The sequence below is a fragment of the Mustela nivalis genome, assembly GCF_964662115.1.
Source record: "Mustela nivalis genome assembly, chromosome: 4".
Lineage (NCBI taxonomy): Eukaryota > Metazoa > Chordata > Mammalia > Carnivora > Mustelidae > Mustela > Mustela nivalis.
Genome location: NC_139023.1, coordinates 118,578,571 through 118,597,395, shown reverse-complemented (window position 1 = coordinate 118,597,395; position 18,825 = coordinate 118,578,571). Strand labels below are relative to the sequence as shown.

Sequence of the window (18,825 nt, the reverse complement as noted above, 5' to 3'; positions counted from 1 at the left end):
CCATGCTTTCATTTTGCCTGAATAAAGTAATTCCTAAAATTGCTATATATAATTACCACTTACAGCCAAGAAGATTCTGACATGGTGGAATAACACACCCTCATTTATTATTTATTTTGTTGAAATGGGAAAAGACATGTGGGCAAAGGGAAGCTCATCCTTCTCTTCTTTTTATTTTTAGGAACTTCTATCACACAGATTAACCTCTCACCAGTGTGGTATCTCCTCTTTCTGACATTAAGTACCAGGTGCACCGGTGACCATAATTTGCCTGTTTTCAATGTTTGTTGGGTGGACAGATTTGTTGGTACTGAAAGGCTTTGAAAGGCCATCTGGTCTCTCCTCCTTTGCTACTCTGAAAGAACTCATGTTCTTCCTCAGTGATTTTAGTAAATCAGGAAAAACTGAGGTGCTGAAATCTGACTTGCTGAATTTGAATCCTGGTTCTTGAGTTTGCTGTGTGGCCTTGGGCAAGTCACTTAACCTCTCAGGGGTTTTCTCCTTTATCAACTTTGTTGATTTGGTGTCTAACTAGTAGTAAGATGGTAAGGATTGTGCTAGACGGTTCTGGAGAGCTTAGCATAGTACCTGGCATGAACATTCACAAACTCGTGGCTCCTTTAATTTACTTCTTTCCCGGGTGCCTGGGTGGCTCAGTGGGTTAAGCCGCTGCCTTCGGCTCAGGTCATGATCACAGGGTCCGGGGATCAAGTCCCGCATTAGGCTCTCTGCTCAGCAGGGAGCCTTCTTCCTCCTCTCTCTCCGCCTGCCTCTCTGTCTACTTGTGATCTCTGTCTGTCAAATAAATAAATAAAATCTTGAAAAAAAATAAAATTTACTTCTTTCCCTTACTGCACCACAGTATCCCCATAGCTACCCTGTAGCCTCTACCTGTACACTGAGAAAGACCCCACTACCCTCCTCTTCCTTCTTCATTTTTTGTTCTGTAGATTAGGTGACCTCTACTTGCATTGGTCCTGCTGAACAGACCCCCATCCTCACTCAGCAAGCTTGTGGTAGAGTCGACAAGCAGCAGGAACTGGTAAGCACATAAAGGCAAGCATGTGTGGGGAAAAGGGAGTCTTTAGTTCTCATTAAGAGAAGCTAAAGGGCAGATATCTCATTGGAAGTAGGCTTTGACAGACGGGTCATAAAATCTTTGGTTTTCATCTTTTTCACACAAAAAAGTCCCATGTCCTATCTTGTCTGTTGGTAGATGTTGGTAGTTACTGTCCTTCGTTGGTTGTACCAGTTTATTTAACCAACCTCCTTGTTAGACACTGAGATGATTTCTAATTAGGTGCTATGGTAAAGAATGTTTCCACAGCCATCCCTGAATCAAACTACTTGGACAGATTCAGCAATTAAAATTTTACCATGTTGTCCTTAGGTAAATGTGTGCCATGTATATATGTATGTTGAATTAGGTTTCGGTCCAAAAAAGTTCACGCATTTCATCTGGTACCATCTAAGAAAAGTTTTCAACAGACATCTAATACTCAGTTCGGGTTAAAATTCCTGTAATTGTCCCTGAGAGGTCTTGGAGCTTCTTTTTGAAATCAGGATTCAGTCAAGTTTTGTGTGTAACAATTAGTCATTATATAAAAAAAATCTTTTAAAAAATATGATGTCCTACATCTTGGATTTGTGTGTTTCCCGAAGCATCCTTTAATTCATTCGTCCAAATCCTGTATTTCCCACGAACTGGGTTAGGTCTTAGAGGCTGGATTATATTTGGCAGGACCCCACGGGGGATGTGGTGTACTTCACATTGTGTCCTATCAGGAGGCACCTAAAATTGTTAGTGAGGCTAAACTGGATGTTTGGTTAGGATACAATCATTGAAACGCTGTTGTGAATACGGGCTTTTCCCTGGTCCCACACCTCTGACAGACACTTCGTGATTTTAGCATGCACTGATAACCTGTTCATTGACCAAGCCTGGGTATCATGTTTGAAGAATGCAAGGCACAGGGAGGGGCGGGAATCCCCACCTAATTCTTTAGGTGGGAAACAGTGTCTTCTTAAATTTTGTCCCTATGGTACTATTTTTTCCCTTCCCATACCAAGCTGCCATTTGCAGGTGTGGGTTATATGACCAGTACCCTAACACCCAGTTCAAGTGCCCAGCTCAGTAGATGGGGGGAACGTTTTCACCTCAATCATGTAGTGAGTTCACCATTAGGAAGGGTTCTCAAGGAAGAGAGAGGAAGCTGAGCAGCAGAAAAGAATAGATGATCCCTTTCAGGCTGTTCCTCTTTTTCCTTTCTGATTTCTGTATTTGGGATATTACTGGCGCCAACTCTGAGGTGAGCTGTCCTTGCTCTTTGTGTCTTTCTCAGGCTTTGTATTGGCAAGCATTTCTGCACTTTGGGAGCCTCGATTATGTAAATAGATGTTTGTTCACTGTTTGCCAGGGTTGTTGGACATGACAGTTGTCACAACCCCAGCTACTTCTACTTAGGACATCTAGCTGTTGAGAATCTTCCAAGCCATTCTAAACGACTGAAGCGCAACGGGTCTTTACTGTAGTATGACCAGAGGTTTATGCTGGTACTTCGGCTGTGCTCAGATAAATGTCCCTGTCTCGTCTGTTTTGTCTTAGAACAGGTCTCTGTCAGTGTCTGTGGTTTCCCGTAGACCACACTCCGCTGAAGGCAAGACTGTAGTGCGACATCAAGGCTCAGATAATAAAGACCTGTGCCCTTCCAACAGACTGGAGGGCAGACCTGGAGCACTTTCTAAACAGACAATTCTATTTTAGCCTCAAAAGACCGTGTTCCTGTCCTGGGTAAGTGCTGTAAATCACCCTTCTCTATTACTGGGGCCCAGTCCTAACTTCTCATTTACCTTACTTCATGGGTCGGCGGCAGAAACAATGATGGGTTTGTAGCTCTCTACTGCTAAATATTCCTGTAAATTATCATCTAAACAACAGCACACACAGACAGGTGCGCGCGCGCGCGCACACACACACACACACACACACACACACACACACATATTTTTCTACAGTTATGTACACTCTTGGATGTGAAAAACGAGTTGTACTCAACAGCATGGGCTTTAGAAGTATGTCTTCAAGTTTCACTATTAACCTCCCTGCTTTTCCATCTTTGTCCTGCAGTCTTTGAAGAAACTCTTCTTGCGGGCAGGACTCAGCACCCAGGATTGCAACTGAGGATTTGCCAAGCATCTTAAGGTGGGAGTAAGTGACAGGCTAGAGTGGCTTTGCAGAGCTTCCCAAGCCTACATATACATGTAAATTATTTTGGGGTTTTAATTTTTTTTAATTTTTTAATTCTTTTATTTTTTTAAAGATTTTATTTATTTATTTGACAGAGAGAAATCACAAGTAGGCAGAGAGGCAGGCAGAGAGAGAGGAAGGGAAGCAGGTCCCCTGCTGAGCAGAGAGCCCAATGTGGGACTCGATCCCAGGACCCTGAGATCATGACCTGAGCTGAAGGCAGCGGCTTAACCCACTGAGCCACCCAGGCACCCCTCATTTTGGGGTTTTTAAAAAAAGTCCTGTTTTCAACTGATTTACAAGTAGGCTATTAAAAAAATATCAAATGACATAAAAAGCATACAGAGCAAAAATTGCAAGGGCAGACATACTTCATCCCTTTCCTTCTAGAATTAAAAGCCATAAAATTTGGTGCATTTCATTCCAGAACTTTTATTATGCACTTATACCTTGCTTATAAACATAAATGTGGAATATACTATATTCTCATTCTTTTCAGTTTCTTCAGTCTTTTTATGGTAATCCTATTTTGGCTACAAAATATCATGCAGTAAGGATATATCGCCATTTCTGTAAACATTCTTGTATTATGCATCCATGTCTCCCCGAGGCACCCCCAACCCCATTAGTCGGTTACAGTGCTCTACTGAGGTTTTGGGGTTTTTTTTGAGGAATCTTGATACATCATTTTGCATTCTTTTAAGTATTTTTATAGGATAAATTTTTGTAAGGGTGATATCTGCATCAAAAGATAAGTTAAATTTAAAATTTTTTATGTTAACCAAAGCACTTCTCCCAAAAAGCTCTCATACCAACTGTGGATGGGCGTGTATTCTCCACCCCCCCATTTATTCATTCATTCATTCATTCATTCATTTATCATGATAAATTTACTCTTTAATCTTTCCACCACCACTCCCCCCCAACTTCCCCTCTGGTTAGCCATTAGCTTGTTCTCTATAGTTAAGAGTCTGTTTCTTGGTTTGTCTTTTTTCCCCCACTCATTTGTTTCTTAAATTCCACCTATGAGTAAGATCTTGCGGCATTTGTCTTTCTCTGATGGACATTTCGTTTAGCATTATACTCTCTAGCTCTATCCATGTTGCAAATAGCAAGATTTCATTCTTTTCAATGGCTGCATAATATTCTCCTGTTGTATATAACACATCTTCTTTATCTGTTCATCTATCAGTGGACACTTGGAATGCTTCCATAGTTTGGCTATGGTAAGTAATGATGCAGTAAACATAGGAGTGCATGTATCCCTTTGAATTAGTGTTTTTGTATTTTGGGGGTAAAATACCCCATAGCGCAATTGCTGGATCATAGGGCAGTCCTCTATTTTTAATTTTTTGAGAATGCTGCATGTTTCCCGCAGTGGCTACACCAGCTTCATTTTCACCAACAGTGCAAGAGGATTCCTTTCTCTCTATATCCTCACCAACACTTGTTGTTTCTTGTGTTTTTGATTTTAGACATTCTGAGAGGTATGAAGCAATACCTCATGGGGGTTTATTTAGGGTTTTTCTTTTTTTGTTTTTTTTCCCTTAAGATTTTATTTGCCAGAGAGGAAGAGTACAAGTGCTCCAGCACGGGGAGTGACAAGCAGGGGGAGAAGCAGGCTCCTTCCTGAGCAAGGAGCCCAATGTGGGACTGGATCCCAGGACCGTGGGATCATGACCTGAGCTGAAGGAAGATGCTTAACTGAGCCACCCAGGCCTCCCCCTCACGGTAGTTTTGATTTGCATTTCCTGATGGTGAGTGGTGGTGAGCATCTTTTCGTGTGTCTGTCGTCTTTGGAGAAATATCTGTTCAATTTGTTCATGTCTTCTGGATTATTTGTTTTTTTTAGATGTTGAGTTATGTAAGTTTTTAATATATTTTGGATACTAACCCTTGATTGGATAAGTTATTTGCAAATATCTTCTCCCATTCAGTAGGTTGCATTTTACTTTTTTTGATTTGTTGTGCAGAAGCTTTTCATTTTGACATAGTCTCGATAGTTTATGGAACATAGCTAGAAAAACGTTGCTATGACCAGCGACAGAGAAATTACTGCCTGTGCTCTCCAAAAATTTTTTGTGATTTCAGGTCTCACATTTAGGTCTTTAATCCATTTTGAGTTTGTTTCTATGTATGATGAAAGGAAGCAGTCTGGTTTCATTCCTTTGCATGTAGCTGTCTAGTTTTACCAACATCATTTGTTGAAGAGACTTTTTTCCATTGTATGTTCATTTTTTAAAAAAGATTTTATTTATTTATTTGTTTATTTGAGAGAGAGAGAGTATGAGTAAGAGAGAGCATGAGAGGGGAGAAGGTCAGGGAGAAGTAGATTCCTCACGGAGCTGGGAGCCTGATGCGGGCCTTGATCCTGGGACTCTGGGATCGTGACCTGAGCCAAAGGCAGTGGCTTAAATTTAACCAACTGAGCCACCCAGGTGCCCTGTATATATATTTATTGATGGATATTCTTTATTGGTGAAGATTAATTGACTACATAATTGTGGGTTCATATCTGGGTTTTTTTCTATTCCATTGATCTGTCAGTCCTTATGTTAGTACCATGCTGTTTTATTTACCACCCCTTTGTAATACAACTTGAAATCCAGAATTGTGATACCTTCAGTTTTCTTTCTCTTTTTCCAGTTGCTTTGGCTATCTGGGGTCTTGTGGTTCCATACAAATTTTAGGATTGTTTGTTCTAGTTCTGTGAAAAATGTTTTGATAGGGATTACATTAAATCTGTAGCTTGCTTTGAGTAATGTAGACATTTTAACAGCATTTATTCTTCCAACCTATGAGCATGGAATGTCTTTCCATCTCTGTGTCATCTTTGATTTCAGTCATCAGTGTTTGAGAGGTTCTTTTTTTTTTTTTTTTTTATTAAATCAGTTTTCGGAGTATAGATAGATCTTTCACCTTCTTAAGTTTATTCTTAGGTATTTTATTCTTTTTGATGCAATTATAAATGGGATTGTTTTCTTAATTTCTCTCTGCTGCTTCATTATTAGTGCATAAGAATGCAGCAGATTGCATTGTGCATTGATTTGGTATCCTGCTACCTTACTGAATTCATTCATCGGTTCTAGTAGTTTCCTGGTAGAGTCTCCAGGGTTTTCTCCTTGTAGTATCCTGTCATCTGCAAACAGTGAGCAGTGAGTTTTACTTCTTCCTTACCAAATCAGGATGCCTTTTATTTCTTTTTGTTATTGAGTGCTATAGCAGACTCCCAGTACTATGCTGAGTAAAAGTGGTGAGAGTGGACATCCTTATCCTGCTCTGACCTTAGGGGAAGGGCTCTCAGTTTTCCACCATTGAGTATGATGTTGGCTGTGGGATTTTTACATAAGGCCTTTATCAGCTTGGGCATACATCTTTGCCAGCTTTGGATACAATTTGAAAAACCTTATACAATTTGCACTCCTCTGACAACTGAAATTGACCATTTTGTCACAAATGCATTGGCCATTTGTTTCCAGTTCTGTGGAATGCCTGTTCCTGTGCTTAGCTCATTTTCTATTTGGTTATCTTTCTTCTAATTTGTAAATAAGGAGCCCTGGACTAGGTTACTGATTGCCTCTAATCCACTGTATTGACTCTTCATGCTCCAAACCTCATCCATGAGCTGCTTAAAATTCCCATTTCTTTTTTTTCCAATCCTGTTGGAGGTGATGATCGATCCCTAAGTGAGACTGTATGCACAACATGGACATACAGAATTTGAAGGTTCATTAATCTTCAGAACATATTACTTGTCCAAGCAAATGACATTTATCCTGGATAAATTGAAAACTCTGAAATATTGGCAGTTTTGCAGCCCACTGGATGTGCAGAATGAATGTCACAGTAGGTTTCTTTATGGCCTGCAGAGATCAAGTCTAAAATTAATCACAGGTCAGTCCCACGCCTCACTTGACTGCAATCCTATTAACCTGATACTTGCTTATTTTAATAAAGGTAAAAGAACCGGGGAAGACTGATCTCTTATCCCTGTGAAGTTTACTTTGGTCCATTCAGTAGCCTGAGCTTTGTGTCGAGTGACATGCTTCAGAATGTGTTAACACGGAGCATGGGGCCAGGTGCCCAGCTGCCGGATGGGCACGTGACAGGTAACTTCAGATCGCCGTTGTCCTTACCTCCAGCCAGTCCTAATAAAGATGCTTTCGTAAAACTAATACCCTATGGCTACACTGTTCAGACTGAGTTATTTTAAGCTTCACAGCATGGCATAAGCCAGTTTATCTGTTAAGCAGAGGACAGCACTCCTCTTGTGTGCTGTGTATTTGTCCTAAATTCCCTGGAGCAAAATGAAGCTGCTCAGCCTCTTTTCCTTTCATTTACTATATCCATGATACATCCCCATCCCTATGGCACAATAGACCTAGAAAATGGAAACCTGGGGAAGGGGAAAGGATCATCGGTTAAAAATTACTTGTGCTGTATATTTTCCATAGTCTATATTTTTAAAACCACCTTTCAAATTAGTCATTATTATGGTTTACAGGTGATAAACTAAAAGTAAGTTATGGTCAAGCAGCTAGTAAAACGTGAGAGCTAGTAAAACGTGAGACCCAGATTATGATACAGATTTGTCTGACTTTTATGATGAAGGATTTTGCTTGTGGGAATGAGCTAGAGGAAATGTGGCTTTTTTTTTTTTTTTAAGTTGTTTCTGTGTTTTGGGTTATTTTTTTAAGATTTTACTTAAGAGAGAACACATACACATGCAAGTGGGAAGGAGAGAATGTAATGTCATCTACAACCAGTGTCCTAACTCTGTTTTAACAATTCATAAAATCGGATTGTGGGTAGGAATTAGGTCTATAAAATAGAACTTGAGAAGGAAGTCCTGAGAATCTGCAGTCGTTAAGACGGTGACACAGCACAGCGAGGGATTTTCCGAGTCTGATGTTGCTTTGCGTATGCCTTACAGATTTTCTGCATTTACTAGAACTAATAAGTACACCTCTAGTGCATGCTGAAATTGACAGGTTTTTTTTTTCTTTTTATGAGGACATGCATTATTTAATACAATAAAAAAGAAATTAGTGATAAACCTTTAAAAACACTAGCATAAAACAAAAGTCTAAAGTCATGAGCAGTGCAAAGTAAGCTTTAAAAATTAAAATCCCAGCAAATATGAAATAACTGAAACAGGCAACAGCATGGGTTCCCACCCACCCCCCTACCCAGCCACCCAGGGCCCTCCAGGTTGGAGAATATAGGATCAAATAAAACTTTAGCTCAGACACTGATGACTTTGAAGGCTGAATGCCTTGGCTCAGCAGGATACATCTCACTTTCACAATACAGTGTCAAGGAAAAATAACCAGAAGCCAAAAACAATATTCCATCATCCTCTACCTTGTGCAAGTCCCCGAATGTCTGGTGCTGTATTTCCTCACATGTGACTAAAAAGAAAGGCTATCCTAAAGTCTATGAAGTGAATAATGTTAGTAATATATTTGTTAAGTGTGATGGGTTAAAATTTAGGGATACACAGAACTTATTAAACGGCCACTGTCCTTCAAAATCATCATCTTGGGGTGGGGGACGGTTGCACATGTGCATTGTGTGATGCTGTTCCAAACAGGCGCGAACACTTTGGAGTTGTTTGCGGGACTAGGTGGGCAAGCATACATCTTATTTTACGGTCGTTTTTCTGGGAAGAGTTAAACAATACTGTTCACCGGACTTGCCTCTAAAACACCCAATTTTCAAAAGGCAGAAGAAAAAAATACGTCCCTGTTGAATAATTCCAGTATCTCCTTATTTTGTTTTGGTCATGATGGCAGCAATACTGGGTGAATCAAAGTTTCTACATGTTCTTTATATATGGCAGTATTCATTATAGCAACATCTTTAAAGTTCTACTACATGTTTAAAATTATTTTAATTCCAGAGTATTTTAATTTTCCCTTCTATCCAGTGCTTAACCTGAAGGGGAATAGACCTTCTCCTATTCTAAACATTATACCCTGCTAGTACCTCGATTCGGAACATTAGAATTACTGTGTACAAAAATGTCACACGGATGGCTTGGCCTCTCTGTTTCCTCTTGCGTCCATGTGACTGGAGCAGGAAATCAACCACAGGGAGGCCGTCCATTATATTCTCTACCATTCTGTGTTCATGCATTTGCATATGTATTTATATGTATATACACACACAAAATGAATATCCATAGTTGTTGAATGGCTGTGGAAGGATAGTCCAATGCTTTGTTAGCATAATGCATATACCTAAAACACAGGAAGTTAGGGAAATTTCCCACATGGACATTCTGTTTTTTAAAAAAAGTGTGATATCCTGTTCTATTAAAGCACAAGTTGTAGGTTCTTACATTAAGGCATTAAATGTTTGGTTCTACTTCCCTCATTTCCTGAAGCCACATCTTTGATTACTTACCAAATATACATTCCTGTAAGAAAGTAAATCCCTGGCCAGGTTCCTTCCTTGGCTCGATTTCTTTGCTGTTTTTAATGTGCACAGTGCTCTCTTCTTTCAGCAGAACCTGGCAGCCTGGGGTCAGCTGAGACCCATTCTCCTAAAACCTTACAGCTCTCCACAGGCATATTTACAGAGTGTTACCTGAAAACACCAAGGAGCCACTAGACATTCCATTTGTGTGCAATTCATTAAAAAGAATTTACATTCATTCCCTAGTAAGAATTATTTACTTCTCTGGCTCTGACTTAAAAGGATATGGTAGGTTTGAGTCAACAAAACTGTCTCTGTCCTCTTCCTCCCCTGGTTCATAGGAATTAGCCACTCACAGGTGTAAACCCATACACCAGAAGATCTGTGTGCATAATGTGGGTTGATCTGAAGCCCAAAAATGTAGAGTTTTGACCATAATGTACCTCTGGGGATTAAGTCAAAACCAAAGCCAACAGCCAGCTCCTGAGGATTACTATTAGTGGTAATGAGGAAAAGATTTTGAACCTGGGCCTCAAATTGCACTCAGTGTGTTACGCAATATGAAATGAATGTAAATTTTAACAAGTTTTAGCTTTAAGCTTCTCATTAGTGCCCTTATTCCAAGTGCAATATGCAGAATGCACCACTAGAGAGCAGACAATTCCCTTAGGAAAAAATACATGGATTTAACCACAAAAGGTCCCTTTTCACACCCAGTAGAATGGCTGTAAGCAAAGAAGACAGTATGCTGTGTAGGAGAGGATGAAAAGCTACCAGCAACCTCATACTGTGCGGATGGGAATAGAATATAATACAGCCACTGTGGAGAAGTTTGGCAGCTTCTTAAAAATTGTTACCGTATAAGCCAACAGTTCCAGTTGTATGAACATGTGAAGATAAATGAAAACATGTAGAGACACGCTCATCAACATTCATGGCAGTGTTTAAAAACAAATAGAGACCAGCCTTGAAAATTCTCTGAACAGACAAAACCAATTTAGTCACACAAACAAAACTTCATTTAGCTTATTTTGCAAGACTAGCTTGACCTGGGTCATTTCTTGCTTATGCCTCCGAAAATCATAACCAAAACCTGAACAGTTCCAAAGGTGGTAGGAGGAAACACACTGACCAGTTCCCGCCATTTAAGAAAATTCTACTACAACCAAACGCTGAAGAATAAACAGCTGCTGCTTTCTCACTGTATAAGCTGCTTGAGAACAAATATTCCTCTGAGCCTCATTCCATGTTTGGTTTGAGTGCTCCTGCTGTGTACAATATACTTTTACTAATTACTGCTTTGGCGATGGGTTGGTTTTACTTCTGTTATTTCTGAATTTTTGCCATGTCCTGGCAACAGAGTCCCACTCGTGATTTCTTCTCAGGTTATTGAAATGCCAATAGAGTATTACCCCCACCTTAAAAGACCACCAGAGACGTGAGTCAAAGCCAATCAGCAAGGGTCGTTTATTGCAGGTTCGAACCTGGACCTCTGCGCTGCTCGCTGCTCGTTGCCGATAACGCCGAGAGGTCCGGAGCTGGGTCGGTGCAGGATTTTTATAGACAGATACAAACAAGTTTCTCGGGTGGGGCTGAGCTGATTGATTGATAGTTTGAACAGGCATACTTGGCGTCAGTGGATTGGGTCAGGGGACCCGCGTGCGAAAGCAGACAAAGCAATCTTACAGAAGCAGAACTGGCCTGTTAGCCCACACATGCGGAGAAAAGCACTATCAGGATATTGAAGGCCTGGTTACTATCAAGTAAAGACAATTGGGAGTCTCCTGGTGCAATGTTACATTCCTGCTATCAAGCATCCTTGTTAATGAGATTTAGGTTTAGAAGAAATTTAACTTTATTTACTTTTCCTTCTACCTCCGCCTCCTTCGGTTTTTTATGGAGGGGAGGGTGACATTAGGGCTTGAGGAACTGAGTTCTGTGTCCCTGGAAATTGGGCTATTGATAAGGTAACTTTTTTGTTTGTAAATCTCAAGGACATTTGCAAACCAAGGGAGACTCCTGTCTTGCAGGATTGTGATCTCAGCAAGTTAACCATTTATCATTTTAAGGCAGTCGGGGTGCCTGAGGAACGCCACACATATGGAGGGGAGCGGGTGAATGGGGGGTGCAAGACGCCAGCTTTTGCTTTGTCCTCAGCCAGCCTCCTGCTCCTTCATTATGATCTTGGGGTCGTGAGATCAAGCCCCTCGTCGGGCTCTGTGCTGGTTTTGCAGCCTGCTTAAGATTCTCTCCCTCTGCTCCTACCCCCTCCACTCTCTCTCCCAGGCATGCGTGCTCTCCCAAAAAACAAACAAACAAACAAACCAAAACCCAGCTTGGATCCAACAATTCTTTTGACTTTTGTACCTGAGATGTGGGTAAAATTTTCACAACAAAAGCTTTAAGATCTTTGTGGGTCTGTATGTTTATGTATGCCTTTGTTTATTACAGGTGTGATTTTTTTTTTCTTCTTCCAGATGGTATTACCCAAATTAAATTGCAAAAAGTTCTATTTAATTCACTTAAAGAAAATTAAGTGTTTTACCAAGTATACTCTCAGAAGTATAAAAGTACTAACCCAGATGTTTTTCAAGGTCATATGATCTGAGATAATCTTAGATAAATGAAAACTTGTTTAAGTTTGCTGGTTTAATAAAAGCAGGTATGTCTTCAAAATTTGCCAAAAAGAAAAATAAGATGGTTGGTTGGTTGATGCCTAATCCAAACATAAGTGTTTAAACCAGTAACTTGACATTTATACTAATTTTAACTGAATGATGGATATTCATTGAATGTCTAGATCATTTCTAAACTTACATTTAGCACTTAATGTGTACCAACTTTGGGCTTTTTAATTTTCTACAGGGAGATAAAAGATATTTGGGTTCATTAGTAAACATGGTTGATGCCACACCAAAAAAAATCTGAGGAAGAATATACTTCTAGAAACTATGAGATGTATTTATAAATTTGTCAACCCACAAATTTTTTCCTTAGGATCCTTAATTCCTAGTGAAAAGAGCTAGGAATTCTAATATATGTAATTAAAACTATTAGAAATAATAGGGCTAAAAAAACGAACTGTAGGGGCGCCTGGGTGGCTCAGTGGGTTAAGCCTCTGCCTTCCGCTCAGGTCATGATCCCAAGGTCCTGGGATCGAGCCCCGCATTGGGCACCTTGCTCAGTGGGGAGCCTGCTTCCTCCTCTCTCTCTGCCTGTCTCTCTGCCCACTTGTGATCTGTTAAATAAATATAATCTTTAGGGGGGAAAAAAAAAAACATAAACAACGAACTGGAGATGAAAAGTAGGTATGGAGGGACACCTGGGTAGCTGTCACTTGAACTTCCAATTCCTGATCGCAACTCGGGTCTTGATCTCAGTCATGAGTTCAAGCCTCTATGTTGGGTTCATGCTGGGCATGGAGCCTACTTAAAAAAAAAAAAAAAAAAAAAAAAAAAAGTAAGGAAAAAGAATGTTTTTTGCATAAGGAAAGGTATGAAGGACTTTGGGTTTTTGCCTTTTTAGGAAAAAAAATGATTTTGTCCTAAAGTAAAATGATTGTTCCAGAAGAAGAAAGGAAAAATGACAAAACCTAATTGGATATAGAAAGTTACAGAGGGTTTGTGAAAAGGGAATCTTGAGAAAGGAATCTCATGTGTGATCAAGCCAAAATTAAAATGGACTTAAGGTTTTTTAAATTTTTATTTATTTGACAGAGATCACAAGTAGGTAGAGAGGGGGAAGCAGGCTCCTCGCTGACCAGAGGGCCTGATGCGGGGCTCAATCCCAGGACGGTGAGATCATGACCTGAGCCTAAGGTAGAGGCTTAACCCACTGAGCCACCCAGGGGCCCCTGCATTAAGTTTTAAAAAGATATTTAAGATCAAAAGTGTACTGATGCAAAATTAAAATTTCATTTCCTCTCTGTCAAAAGAATCAAGTTTTTTTCTTTGATTATTGGTCTGCTTTTAGTATGAAATTGTCAACAAAAAAAATTTTAAATTTAATGTAATTTGCTTAGGAAGCAAAGCTGTGTCTTAGAAAATATTTCCTGTGCTTTACACCTTTGAGTCTTCTCTATTAAAGAAGCTAAGGTTTTTTACAACTATGAAACTTTTTCTGTATTTGCTTTTGAAATCATCAGTCACTTTGATTGAATGGATAACAGAGTATTTTGTCACAGTGGCCAATGATCATATTGGATCAAATGTTTTAAGTCTTTTGACATTTTTGACAAACTTCCCCAAATCAAATTCTGAATGAAAAAGAGAAGTACTAATTTATTTAGTCTTATTTGATACATTAAATTGCATGGGAAATGTCAAATAATTTATAATTGCTTTAACCTTCTTAGAGCCTATTTCTGGGATATAGAGGTCATTAAAATAATTAAGAAATTATAAAATTTTCAAGAATTTCATGTCCTGGTACAGTGTTCTCTTAGTTTCAAGTAGGATCTTAAAATATTGTAGATCATAAAAAATAACCAAATTTACTTGTCAGTTGCATCATTTTGGGAGTGTATATATAGGAATTGTCACCAGATTTTTTTTTAAAGATTTTATTTATTTATTTATTTTGACAGAGATCACAAGTAGGCAGAGAGGCAGGCACAGAGAGAGGGAAGCAGGCTCCCCGCTGAGCAGAGAGCCCGATGTGGGGCTTGATCCCCGGACCCTGATATCATGACCTGAGCCACCTAGGCGCCCCGTTGTCACCAGATTTTTAAGTCTTTTGCCAATTATATACAGTAGTTGTTTACTCTGATGATTTTGCAGAAATGTTCCTGCAAAAATGCTTTATTTTAAAAGAAATTCATGGAAAAGAGCTTGACAATTATTCATAGATGCAGGCTTCTGGGAACTTCCATAACACTACACTGGGTAAGAATTTCTAAAGCTCTAATGGAAAATTGATTCATAAAGCCGCTAACGCAGGATGGAACAAAAACAATTACGTACAACTAAGTGAACTTATGAAGATGACTAGAATTTTTATGATTTCATTTAAAACACTGCTGGTTCTTTAATGCTTTTTCGAAGGACCCCTTTTTCTCCTCTCTTAAGCTCTCTGTAACTTAACAGCAGTTTGGCAAAGTGTATGTTTGCAACAAAGGCTGAAGCCTTTATTACTTTCTCTCCACCTGATCTCTCCAGATTTTGAAAATGATTTAATTAGTTCAGGGTAGCCTGGGTGGCTGGCAGTTGAGTGTCTGACTCTTGTTTTTGGCTTAGTTCATGATCTCAGGGTTGTGAGATGGAGCCCCATGCAGGTCTCCGCATTGGGCATAGAGGCTGTCTAAGATTCTCTCTGCCCTCCCCTGCAAACCCCACTCGCATGCGTGCACACATGCTCTCCCTCCCTCCCTCTCAAAAAAAAAAAAAAAAAAAAAGATTAATTGGTTCAGTAAGAATCTGTTCTCTTTGTAAAATGACACGGTTGGGTAAGTCCTAGGCTTGGCTTCCTAGCCTCAAGCTTATTTAAAGTCCCATCTGAGATTCCTTATCAAAAGTCCCAGCAAACCAGTCAGTCCCTATTCTTGCTTGCTGCACTTGGGTAGCTAATTAGGTCAACTGTATTGAAACTGGATTTACTTGGCAAACAAATTAGTCTATTGTCATTATCTCTGATCATAATGGGAGCAATGAGAAAAACTACCTTTCTGGATACCTGGATGGCTCAGTCGGTTAAGTGTCTGCCCAGGGTCCTGGGATCGAGTCTGGAGTCAGGCTCCTTGCTCAGAGGGGAGCCTGCTGCTCCCTCTGCTTGTGCTCGCTCTCTAACAAATGTATAAATAAATAAAATCTCTTTTTAAAAATTGCCTTTCAGTAAGATTCTAGTGCTGTTGTCTTTGAGGTTTATTTTCTACCTGTAACTAGACTAGATTCTGCATTCTTCTGGTTTGTTCCAGTATCTGGCTAGAACTCCCAAAACGAACACATCCAGTTTTCTCCCACTCTTTTGACTTAGAAATACTATAAAACTAAAACTGCCGTTTTCCCCCAGAGCCATGCAAGCTTAAAGCTGCACAGTTTGATACAAACTTCAGAGAAAGCCTCACCACAACTCAGCTGTCTCACTCACGTCCACACTGCAAACCAGGAAAACCTGTCCGACTCTCACTGCTTGCCCCCACTCCATCCAAACCCAACACTAGAAATTTTCTCAACTGACAGCTCTGCAGTTTGCTGGAACTATTTATCTTTTGTTGCCGCTGAAATGCATCTTGTTAAACTACTTGTTGGCTCACATTATACAGAGACCTAATTTAGGTGAAAGCTCAGCTGAATCAGGGCAGGACGGATATGAGGGTGTTTCAAGAAATCGTGAGGCCATGGATGCTAATACATCATGTTGTGCCTTTGTATGTAAGTGGGTTTCATTTTTTTCCCCCAAGTGGTTATCTCCACTCTGGGGAATCTTTTAGTCCTTGGTGGTGTTTTCCTTACAGCCATCATATTCACCTCTCCGATGCGTTCTCTGCTCTTGAGGGATTTCAGTGCCTGGCACAGCCGCCGACATACCATGACCAGACAACGGGATGAACGCAGCGGTAACCACAGGTACAGTGAAGATGGGGACTGCACGGCGCTCCGGTCTGACAACTCAACTGGACGAAAACTCTGAACACATGATTCTGTGGCGTGACTCGAACGGTGGTAACTGAGAACAACACTGTACTGGTTAATAGTACTCTCAGCCTGCCAAGGAAGTGACCAAAAGGGGGCAGTTATTAAAAACAAATGGAGACCAACCTTAAAAACTCCTTGGGCCGACAAAACCAGTTTAGTCATACGCACTGAACTTACTTTGCAAGATTAACCTGACCTGGGTCATTTCTTGCTTATGATTCTAAAATTCATAAGCAAAACTTGAAATGTTTCCCTAAGTTGATAAGAGGTGACCACTGACCACTTCTCTGTTAATCACTGGGAAGAATAAACAGTCATGCTTTCCTACTACAAAGCTCTTTGATAATACACCCTTGAGCCTCATTCCGTGGTTTGAATGCTCCCAGTATATGCACAATAAACTTTTACTAATTACTACTTTGGTGATTGGTATTACTTCTGTTATGTATGCTGCTGCCGTCAGAAGATCAGAAATAGCCAAAAGGTAACCAGTTGGTGACTGGATAAACAATGTGATATATACAGAAGAGGATATATACTAGTCAGCAATAAAAATGCTAGAGTATAGATTGGTTTTTGAGGTGAACCTCAAAACATTTATACTAAGAAGCCAGATGCAAAACTAGAATACGATTTCACCTATACCCAGAAAAGGCAAATTTACAGAAGGAAACCAGATCACATCACTGGCTGCCTGGGGAGAAGTGGAGATGGATTGCAGGAAGGGTCATAAAAATGTGGGGGCAGGGATTGGTGAAAAGGTTTAAATCTGGACTATGGTAATGTTGGCACAACTCTAAACTTGGTAAAGGATGGACTGTAAACATAGTAAATGAATTTCTATAAATTATACCCCAATAAAGCTGGATCCAAAACACACTGATTTAATACTGCATTAGAATAGGTACTGAGAAATGCAGCAAGTAGAAGGAAAAATGAGAGCACTGTTAGAATATAGTACAAATTGCCCTGTATCGTTTCAGTCCTGGGCTCTAGTTTCCAGACAGGAAAAAAGAACATTGTTTGCAGATGAATGTGGCAGGGGCAGGGGAATCAGGTAAAAAAATTTATCACTTTAGGCCAGAGGCCAAAACGGAAACATTAAAAAAAAAAAAAGTTGTAAAGCTTCAGGCAGAACACAAATATTTTCTTAATGAAAACCAGTACTGTGGAGTCACATTTATAAAGGGATTTATAGTATCAAATTAAGGGTCTGGTGTGTATAACAAAACTCATACTGGAGCCAAGAAGTGATAGACACATCTATGCCAAACTAATGTGTTACATATCCTGAATTATCCTTTATAAATTCCTGATTTTTAAATTTACTCAAGAGGGAAACTTCAGGGGGTGCCCTGAGTGGCTCAGTCAGTTAAGCATCTGCCTTTGGCTCAGGTCATGATCGCAGGGCCATCCAGCCCCACATCAGGCTCCTTGTTCTGTGGGGGGGTCTACTTCTCCCCTGCCCTTGGTTGCTCCCTCTCACTCTTTCCAAATCTTAAGAAAACACACAAACACACACATAAACCTCCAGGTATAACAAATACCTGGGACTAAAAACTCAGTTTAAGGTCTACTAAGATACTCAATTACAATGATTTTTTTTTTAAGATTTTATTATTTGACAGGCAGAGATCACAAGTAGGCAGAGAGAGAGAGGAGGAAGCAGGCTCCATGCTGAGCAGAGAGCCCGAGGCGGGGCTCGATCCCAGGACCCTGAGATCATGACCTGAGCTGAAAGCAGAGGCTTTAACCCACTGAGCCACCCAGGCGCCCCTAAGATACTCAATTAAATTTTACAAAGCGGTCCAGTAGTAGTAAGAGAGAATATCAAGACAAAGCTACATCATTTTGTTTGGCCCTAGAGCGGCAGTGGCAACACTCCACTTGTGAAAGTACTAAAGGCTAATTAAAAAAATACACCTTTCTATTTTGTAAGTAAGTGCTAGGCCCAGCATGGGGATTGTCATGACCTTGACACCAAGAGTCCCATGCTGTGCCTGCTAAGTGAGCCAGCACCCTCTGATGGGCTTTCCCATTACTGTTAGTTACTAGATAAAATAACATTTTAAGATGCTAACTAGATTTTCAGGAAAGCAGGGAAATCTCCAGGGACAATGTATAAGCAGGAATGGTAAATAGAAAAGCCATAGTTGTCCTGAGGACACTTGCCCTTATCAGCACTGGGACTGAGACGAAACCTGTGAATGGTAAGGGGAGGAGCCGAGCCAAGTATCCCAAATTAGGGCAGGAACCAAGAAGAGGGCTGTAGTGTTCCAGGGGCAGTTCATGGCCTAGAAAAGAAATGGAAAACCTGAGAAAAACATGGCCAATTTAGAACCTTTGGAGTCCCACAAATTCAACCAAGAAAGCATTCACAAAATAAAATCATCACATGCAGTGGTAGAATGGCACCATAAAGAAAAATTCAGTGACAATAAATAGATTTAGGACCCCCCCTCAAAGACTTCAGACCTAGAATTACCAGCCACAGGATATAAAGTTAACTATGTATGAAATGCTCAA

The 18,825-nt window shown here is 40.1% G+C and overlaps 1 protein-coding gene across 1 annotated transcript; it reads left to right on the top strand.

The window, feature by feature from the left end:
- Positions 1-93: 93 nt before the first annotated feature.
- LOC309862621 (uncharacterized protein) lies at positions 94-16,714 on the top strand. The gene is made up of 6 exons (XM_082726675.1): positions 94-2,791; positions 3,128-5,004; positions 13,384-13,461; positions 14,446-14,550; positions 15,927-16,035; positions 16,119-16,714. The coding sequence occupies exons 4-6, from the start codon at positions 14,485-14,487 to the stop codon at positions 16,292-16,294; spliced, it is 351 nt and encodes a 116-aa protein (XP_082582801.1). The 5' UTR covers positions 94-2,791; positions 3,128-5,004; positions 13,384-13,461; positions 14,446-14,484; the 3' UTR covers positions 16,295-16,714.
- The last annotated feature ends 2,111 nt before the right edge of the window (positions 16,715-18,825 follow it).

Coding starts and splice junctions, on each gene's coding strand:
- LOC309862621 (XM_082726675.1), top strand. CDS start 14,485: ATGGAAAAGAGCTTGACAATTATTCATAGATGCAGGCTTCTGGGAACT. Junction 14,551..15,926: donor CTTCCATAACACTACACTGG/GTAAGAATTTCT, acceptor CACATTATACAG/AGACCTAATTTAGGTGAAAG. Junction 16,036..16,118: donor ATCATGTTGTGCCTTTGTAT/GTAAGTGGGTTT, acceptor TTTTCCTTACAG/CCATCATATTCACCTCTCCG.